This window comes from Thalassophryne amazonica, chromosome 4, assembly GCF_902500255.1.
Source record: "Thalassophryne amazonica chromosome 4, fThaAma1.1, whole genome shotgun sequence".
Lineage (NCBI taxonomy): Eukaryota > Metazoa > Chordata > Actinopteri > Batrachoidiformes > Batrachoididae > Thalassophryne > Thalassophryne amazonica.
Window position 1 is genome coordinate 70,797,898 of NC_047106.1, and position 9,174 is coordinate 70,807,071.

General features: G+C 41.0%; 1 protein-coding gene, 1 long non-coding RNA gene and 1 pseudogene across 3 annotated transcripts; all 3 read left to right on the forward strand.

Moving 5' to 3' along the window:
- The first annotated feature begins 1,308 nt into the window (after positions 1-1,308).
- LOC117508349 lies at positions 1,309-2,313 on the forward strand. 2 transcript variants are annotated; one of them, XR_004560062.1, is made up of 3 exons: positions 1,309-1,380; positions 1,841-1,948; positions 2,225-2,313. It is a non-coding gene; the product is annotated as an uncharacterized LOC117508349 (long non-coding RNA). The 2 variants fall into 2 exon arrangements; XR_004560063.1 differs by lacking the exon at positions 1,309-1,380 and adding an exon at positions 1,433-1,482.
- A 1,945-nt stretch (positions 2,314-4,258) lies between these two features.
- On the forward strand, positions 4,259-6,599 carry LOC117508348 (protein NPAT-like). Its single transcript, XM_034168088.1, has 4 exons — positions 4,259-5,024; positions 5,734-5,828; positions 6,348-6,438; positions 6,567-6,599. The coding sequence occupies exons 1-2, from the start codon at positions 4,266-4,268 to the stop codon at positions 5,764-5,766; spliced, it is 792 nt and encodes a 263-aa protein (XP_034023979.1). The 5' UTR covers positions 4,259-4,265; the 3' UTR covers positions 5,767-5,828; positions 6,348-6,438; positions 6,567-6,599.
- LOC117508944 lies at positions 6,357-8,963 on the forward strand (annotated as a pseudogene).
- The last annotated feature ends 211 nt before the right edge of the window (positions 8,964-9,174 follow it).

Sequence of the window (9,174 nt, forward strand, 5' to 3'; positions counted from 1 at the left end):
TGGCTTTCGGTGAAGATTCTGTCGGCATCACACGGATTAAGTTGTCTTAAAACCTTTTTAAAGACAGCCCACAGCGGCGGAGGCCGCGCGGCGCACCGAGCGGCCATCGACAGGCTGGAACGACCAGATCATTTCTAAACTGAATGCTGTGTTGATCCGGGACATCGTGTGACTATTTTGCGGCACATTACACTGTTACAACAGATGTTGTAATGAAAGACGTGCCGAGGATTTCGCGTGTCAGGACGGTGCCGCTCATGGCGCACAACAAAAAAACACCTGCATGTTGGAAACCATTCGGAAGATTCAGACGGCTTTCGATGGCTTTTCAGTCGAGTGAAATTGTGTAACAGCTGGACAAGCCACAACATGTCCCGTGAGACTTCCAACACGGAGGTGTTTTTTTGTTGTGCGCCATGAGCGGCTCCGTGCCGACGTGCGAAATCCTCCGCACGTCTTTCATTACAAAATCTCCTGTAACAGTGGAATGTGCCGCAAAAGTGCTATGTCCAGCTCTCTTGCCATTTCTGTGGTAGTCACACTATGTCCCGGATCAACAAAGCCTTCACTTTGGAAATGATCTGGTTGTTTCAGCGGGGTTTCATCCTGTCGATCGGCGCTCGGAGTGCGCCACGCTCTCAGACGCTGCGGGCGGTCTTTAAACTGGCTGGAGCACTCCTTAATCTGTGTAATACCCATAAAATCGTCCCTGAAAGCCATCTGAATTTTCCGAATGGTGTCCACCTGTAGGTCTCTCTCAGTTTCTGGAAAAATTTGATGCAGCAAAGCTCCAAATCGTTCAGACATTTTATTCGCAATGAAAATCCGACGAGGGGGGTGGACCAGTGCTCACTCAAAGCCTGCTCACAGGCGAATGACGCAACGACAGGCATGAAAAAACTCACGCATCCGCACGAAGGTTCAAGCTTGGCTGATGCAATCACACGTGATTCAAATCCATATAGTTTTTGAAAAAAATAAAAAGGTCCGTTACTTTTTGGACAGACCTCGTATACAAGGTTGGGTAGGATTACTTTGAAATGTAATCCAAAAGTAATCAGATTACAAGTAAAATGTATGTACATGCATACATGTAATCCACATGTATTCTTTCAAAGTAATCCTACCCAACTTTGTGTATATATATATATATATATATATATATATATATATATATATATATATATATATATATATATATATATATTAGATATAAGTGAATCCGAAGGTATGAAAATTTTATATTTATTTTCGATTAGACTTCATTCTAAAAGAGTTTTCTATTCTAAACTCGCGGCAGGAAAATTGTTACGCGATACTACGGCAGTTTTATTTTGAAGGGGTCAATATTCACTTCCAGTTGAAGAAGACAGGAGAAAGGTACGGTTCAGTACATTTTCCCAAACACCGCTCTATTTCATTCCATATAAAGGGTGTATTATAAGAGCTGTGTGGAGTTGTTTTGTGCTCACTCCTTGACAAGTAAGGAGAATTATTGCTGACCCTAAAACCGTTTTATTTAGACACTCGTAACCCGGTTAGCATGTTGGCTAACCGGCTAGCATGTGGATAGCGATGACTACACGCATTCCGCATCTTATTTCATCACCGTTTGACCTACAGCGTAGGAACATCGATTTAAAACGCAATAAAACAAGTAACTGTTATTGTAGCGGTGGTAATAAGAACGGGTATTGTTTTGTGTTGGGATGTTGTCTTTGTAATCAGGAGGTGTTCTCGTCATCACATCAGTTTCACATATGTCGCTTTTAAAGGTTGAAATGTTTCCATGCAGATTACTGTTGAATTAGAAACCTCCGGTTGTCTTCCTCTCTTTTAGCCTGTGTGGCGTTTTAAACCTTTGAGGACATGGCAGCCAATGGAGCAAGCTGTGACCAGTCTCAGAAACGTGTGAGAGCGAAAGACAAACACAATGGGAAGGCTATGGGTGAGTTTTGCTAAAGTTTGTAAATAGAGCACTGATCAATAAAAGTGACTGACTCTGAGAACTTAAGTTGTATAGTCACAGACCCAGATCTGCACTAGTAATAAAATGTGTTCAGACTTATTACTTAGTTTCAGGTACAAATGACTTGACCCCCCCAAAACTTGACAAGGCATTGCTTGGTGCCATATCACATATGTATTTAGCATTTCTTGGAAATGATGTAGATATAGGTACTACAGTGCTTAAGACTGATTGTTCCTCTGTGGTTTTCTTTAGTAAGAGAGAGACGACATAAAGATAAAGAGGAGCGAATGTCACTGGTGTTATGGAGAAGGCCAGTCACCACACTACAATACTTGTTCTAGGACTTCATCAAGCTAAAGGAGTGGACGATTAAGTATGGGTCTGCCTTCTTTGAAGGCTAATGGGTACATATTCAAAATGGATAGCCCGTCAGCGACTTGAGTGGTGAACTATGCCAGAGTGCTGTGCTTGATTTTGTTTTTTTTTTTTGTTTTTTTTTTTTCTCTTGCAAGTCTACTTACAGTGCCAAGGGAGCTGCAGGTCTGTGTCAAAATTAAATTCCGAGCTGCAACCAAGAAAACTCTGGTGAAGAGTGATTAAAACAGTGAATGTCCGATGTGGCTGTGTTCATAACTGGTATTACTTCAGAGGTTAACGTTTATTTTACAGAAACAGCTTTTTCTCCCCTGTGTCCAAATAATTTTTGTAGTTTATTGAATTTGGATTTTAGCAGAGGTTTGGTGGTCTGAAAGGATGCATATTTCTGTAATGTCAGGCGGGGGGATCAGAATGATATATCTGATAATTCTCAATTTAACATGATTTCATTTCACCAAGACCCACTAAGGATTGCCCAGTTTACTCAACAGAGTATTGATGATGATTTAACCATAATAACTTGAAGAAAACGTATCACATCTTAAAAAGAAAATTTGAAGTGGACAGCCCAAATTAGTCTGTTGTAGTTGTAATCTGAGCATGCTCAGATTACACCAAAGTCCTCTCAAGACCACCTACTTTACTGAAAAGGGTGTTGATTCTTGTGCCAGTAATAACTTCAACAGAGCTTGTGATTTTTATTTCTTTATTTTTCTGACACCAACTCTGAACTGGGCATCCTAAATGAATTGATCTCAGGCAAGTTTGAATTTGGGCGTGTTTGGATTTCCCCAAGTTTGTTTGTTTGTTTGTGCCAGTATTAGCCAGCTATAGTTCATATCCCACAAAAGCAAAAAACAAACAAAAAAAAAAAAACATTTAGTGTTTGCTCTACATAATTTATAAATCTTCCTGTTTTTAAAATTTGAAAGCATAACTGCCAATATTCTATTTACCAAAATCTAATGTGATGGTATTATTGGGTCAGCAACATTGCCAGCTGTTTTATTTCCAAATACATTATTGGAAGATAAGACATGCTTCAGTGATCGCCTCATAATTTATCTGCAAAAGTAATCAACACAACACTAAGCCAATTTAATGCCATAATACAAATTAGTGACAGGAGATGGTCTGTGCACAAGTGTGCCCTCTTGTTACTACATGCAAGTCAAAATAGTTTAATCCTACAGAATACAGCTACATGGTGTACATGGTAGAAACCAATTAATCCCGCATTCTCTTGTTTTGCAGGGGAGACCCACAAAATTGCTGATTCTTGTGATACAGCCCTATTGACAGGAAACATGAGAGCTGGACAAGAACGCAAGACTAGGAAGTCTGCTGCTCCCAGCACCTCAAAGAAAGTATTTATTTGTCCCAGTGGCAGAGCATCTAGAATTGAAAACTCTACGGCCAAATTGCTGGTGACTAACGAGGAGTATAAGTGTGTGTCATCGACTGCATTAGCCTCAAAAACAAAAGAAACAGGCTCGTTGAGCACTACCAGTGTGGAACCTACACCAGTGCAGATTGAACTATTGAACACGCCTTTTCCTCCAGATAATACCACTGCCCAGGAAGTATTGGAATCTCTCACAAAGGATAAACACCTGTCTCAGCTCCCCACGATGAATCATCAAGCACCAGTTTACAACTGTGGCCCCACAAACAACTGTGGCCTCTAATGTTGACAAAATAGAGCAGAGCAAACAAGCACAAGGAGCTGAAGGGCAGCTTGCTTCAGCACAGTGTTCAACTTTAAGAGATCAGGCTAATTTAAATTCAGCTACCCCTCTGAACCCAAGAAAGTGGAAACACTAACTCTGGACTTGGCTCATATGACTGGGTCAGATGCAACTAGTGGAGAAGTCACTGAATCAATGGCTAATCTCTTCATGACCCTGCTGAGTCCATGTCGCCTACATCTGCTTCTACTAAGAACAAAGTTCCAGTAATGCCGACCTCTGTTTCATCCCCTGCCACTGCGACCCTCTTAATATCATCTGACAAGTCCAAAGCTTCGTCCCCTTCAATATTCACTGCTACACCAGCCTCATCGACAACTTCCTCAGCCACATCCATCTCCACCTGTGCAACAGTTACAGCTGCACCTGATCCTTCAGTCGACAACCACAGTGCCAAGAATAAGAGTTCAGGTGATTCTGGTAGTAGTAGTAGTGTCGTTTCTTTGAAGATCATAATCAGCGATAACCAGGAGGAGCATTCATCCGCTGACCCAGCCTTAAACCAGGCAGCTTCCAGTGTCTCTGGGAACAAGGTACCCACCATTTATCTTAACTCTCCAGTTAAATCACCTGGAGTTCCTGGCACACCAAAGCCCAAGTTGGATGAGACAGCACAGGTAATTAGTAACTCTGAAGCCCTTCAGCCAAGATCTTCAGAGGTGAATTCTGCCATCAAGAAATCTGGAGCCCCATCTCCATTTACAGGGTCACCAGCTCAGCCAAGTTACATAATTCAGGTACCACTGGACACGACTAACTCTGTACTGCAAGGTACCACCACCAGCTATTTCCTAGTGACTGAACCCCTGACTCCAGATCCTCCAAATAAGCAAGTGCTTGTGCCCACGGGCATCTCAAATGGACAGCCTTTGATCACAAGCCATTGTGGTGTGAGGACACCACCCGCTCTCAGTGTGCCTCTACAGGTAAGAAGCAGCAATTTAAGTGAAGTAACTGGTCATTGAAACACATGTGGGCTTTGTGAGAGTGCGTGTCTCCACTGCAAGCCAATTATTAATGTATTTTGCGGAATGTAAATTGCACCTTTTCTCTGTATTATCAGCTCTTTAATTTAGGATTTTTCTCCTTTTATTCGCACTTATTCTTTCATTATCGCAGTTTATTTTGTTTATTGCTTTTATTCTTGGGAAAGCCCAATAAATAGTTAATAAAAATAAACCTTATCTTTTTGATATACAAATCACGGTTCCTACCACACTAGTAAAAAACAAAACAAAAAAACAACCCTGTGACTTATACTCTGGAAAATACAGTAATTTTACTTTGCTCACTAATGGTTCAGTTATGGCACTTAAAACAAATGGGGAGTGAAATACTTTGATTGTGTGTAGTGGAAATAAAATGAGCCAGAAGAGAGGGGAAAAATCATTCACATCAGTCTGATAATTTTGTTCAAAAAAAGATTAATTAGTCCATTTTTAATTCTTGGAAGTGATACATCTTAATTTTAATGCAGTGCAACTTGGTGCCTAATTGAAATGGCAAAGATTCCAATTTGGAAAACACCCTATTTTAAAATTGTGACTTTAATGAAAATTGATCATTTAGCCCTAGCTGCATCAAAAAAAATAAAAATAAATAAATAAATAATTATTTGCTTTTCTTTATTTTCAGCACTCATCTTACAGTCGCCTGTTCAGCCTGTGATGCTTCCTGTATCTGTTATGGGGAACAATACCCTGGGGAATGTACAGATGGTGTCCAATACGGTAATGTAACTTGATATGTTGCCTTTTAAAATAATATCAGCCTGCCTTTTGTTACTCTTGTCAGATTCATAACCTCATTGGCAAAAAAAGAGAGGGAGCCATCTCCCAATTTATCACAATTTCACTTTTATTAACATAAACAAAATGTCTCAAACCAGCTGTACATTTATTCATAATTACCCACAGTCTTTTACTCAAAAGTTTGATTTGTCACTTACGGTTTCTTACAGTTTATTTAGTTGATTGAAATTAATTTTACCACATAGAGTCCATTGGATTTACTGATTCCATAGATTCTCCTGTGGTGCTGTCTTCAGAACAAACATTACAAATCAAGTGACAATTCTCACACAACATTTCAGGATGCCATAATGGCAATCCCCCGAAGTATTACTTTTCATTTTGTCCAGCACTTATTGTTACTCGTTGATGTGTATTGAACATTGATGTCTCCAAGAGACCGAATTTTGCTTTTTGTGGCACTGTCTCCTCTAAAACAAATTTACACTGTACTTGCAGCTTGTTGCCATGTCAAACCCAGCACCACTACAGCAATCAAAAACTGTCAAAGCAAAACCTCACACTGTGACAGACAAGCAGTCATCATCTGGTAAGTTACATGATAAGTTAGAGTGGCACACTGCTATTTACTGGTGTTTAATGGGTGACAATCAAGATCATTGGTCTTCAGTGTTGTCCTAATGGCTGAATGCCCTGCCTCATTTCTGTGAATTCCAGGCCTTACACAAACTACAGAACAAAATCTAAGCATAAGGGTGGTCAGCCCTCGCCATCTGAAGACGCTGGACAACTGAATGGACCAAAGGGACCAGTTCTGCTCATCGAAGAATTCTGTGTTTTGAATCTTCTGAAGTGGTTAAACCACATATGGCTGAATCAAAAAGAACCACAATCAGCCAACATCCAATAGCAAAATCTACAGCACCATCTGCCCAGAATGCTAAGAAAATAATTCCCAGCTAGTCCCCAACCAAAGCCTACAGTCCTGGGTGGCATTAAACCTAAAAGGAGGATTACGACTATCAGATGTTCAGAAAATGACAAGAGTTCTTTTGGGGAGTTGAAAGAGACTGATAAAATCATACCTCCACCACAGAACCAGAACGATCCCATACAGACAAACCCTCACAAAGAAGGTCCAAATGACCATGGTCAAGAATTTCAAAGTGAAAGTCGCAGCAGTGATAATGCCTCACAGTTTGAGTCATCAAAAAAGCCTGAATCTACAACTGTTCAATCACATGGTGTTAATAGTGGAAATAGTCGTGAAAAAGGTGGCAAATCGAAAGGTAATGATTCCTCTCATCCTGGACCATTGACTTCTGATTCTGTCCAGAAATCAGGAAGCCAAAAGGAAAAAGAGGACAGCAGGAAAGACCCTGCAAAATCTCATGAAGGGTGTATAGAGAAGAGGAATCTCTCACAGTTATTGCCAAATGTGACAGCGAACAAGGAAAATGAAGTGACAGGCAGCATGCATGCTCAGCAACATCAGTCAATATCCTCTTCGCTACCAAGAGACCTAACCTGCAGCTGCTGCCCTGACAACATCTAATCTACATTTGAAGTCTGCAAAAGACAACTCAAAGACCAACTCTCTCGCCAAACAGGCAGCAGAGATGCTGCAGGATATCCAGGGGCTGAACTCTCCTTCCACACCAGTCAGTAGATCTGAAGTGGGTAGTTAGAGCTGACTCTTCCCCAGACCCCGTCACAGGCAGTAATCAGGGGTCTGTTGACTGCCCCAGGACTCCAGCTACACAACGAAAGAGTAAACCCAGAGAGGGAACTCCCAAACACCTCATTCCCCAAACACCCCGGAACCTCTCCTGCAGCCCATCTAGCGAGGCCGGAAGTGAAAACAGCATTAGCATGGCCGCTCACACACTCATGATCCTTTCACGTGCTGCTATTGCCAGGACAGGCACACCATTAAAAGACAGTTTGCGTCAGGAGGGCGCAGGGAAGAAGTCTCTCACGGCTACAAAGAACTCAAGGAAACGTAAGCTGTCTTGTCCCACCGACAGCCCCCCAGCAAAGAAGGAATCAAAACGATCTCCCAGCAGCAAAAGAAAGACAAGGTGAGCACACAACAAACACTTTCTGTTTATAGACGTTTGAACTGGACATCTTCAATGAATACATCTGAGTTAGAATTTCAGCATCATTAGGTTTCAGCTGTTGTCAGCGCAACTCATCTAAACAGTGAAAGTTATGTATTGGTGTATGAAGGTTTACATGAAAGAAAACAGACATCTTCAAGGGAGATAATTCGCCTTTAAAACAATACAACAAAAAAGTACAATATTTGACGTTGCATGTACTAACAGAACATGGAAGGAAAAGATCTGTGTATAAATCAGTGGTTACTTCCTGTATGCTGGTTGCAAATGCAGGCTAACAAGTGTGAGAACCATGATTTTTGTGAAATAGAGGATGATACATGTTTATTATCACAAGAGAAGACAAGGAAGCAAGAATCCCATTGCCAAAGAAGCAAAATCAATATTGTGTCCAGTGATGATATAATGCAGTCTGCAACCTCACCAGTAGATGGCATAAAATCCTCCACACTGTAGTTTTAAATTCAAGAACAGTTTTGATCTCTTGTGTATGCAGTTTTTCTTGCTGATTTATGACTCAAGGTTTAAATTCTGCAGGAACGAAAAAAAGTCTTTGATTGCTTCCCCCTTGACTTGGATGTGGATAAGTTCCTCTCTTCACTTCACTATGATGAATGAAACTGGACACAATCAAGGTGGGGAAAAAAGGACTATTTTCCTGCCTGCTGAAATTACCATCCAGGAAAAGAAGAAGTGCCTGTGGTTTGCGTTTATAAACCGGTCTGAATCATGATCCATGTGTCCTACTGGCTCCTTAAAGTGTCATACTAGAGCTGTTTTTGTGAATTAATAATTAAATTTTTCCTGGAATACTTCTGCATTCCCTCACAATATGTTTTGCATTTTCCGTCTCAACAGCAAGCTCCCCCCGTTCAAAGCCACTGGTGTACCACTTGCCTTGCATATCTGGAGTCGAGTCATAAAGGACTTCCAGCGTAAAGCTTGTCAGATCCAGATGCGGGTCAGTGTGTGCCTGCTGTGGGGACTTTGAGCAAACAACAGAAGCGTTTAAAAGAATCACCCTTTTTTTGCCCTTTTCGTTCATGTTACTGCTATGTAATGTTGCAACACTGCTTCAGAGAAGCTCTGGCCAGATAACGTTTTATTTTGAAAGTATACATTACTTTAACATGCTTTTTTAAGAGTCAATTAAACCTGGATTGTTTCATTGACACACAAAGTCAGTGTCTCAAATTCACATC

Excerpts from the sequence above, each read along its gene's own strand:
- LOC117508348 (XM_034168088.1), top strand. The coding sequence starts at position 4,266 with ATGTCGCCTACATCTGCTTCTACTAAGAACAAAGTTCCAGTAATGCCG. Across the intron at positions 5,025-5,733 it reads CTCTCAGTGTGCCTCTACAG|CACTCATCTTACAGTCGCCT; the intron begins GTAAGAAGCAGC and ends CTTTATTTTCAG.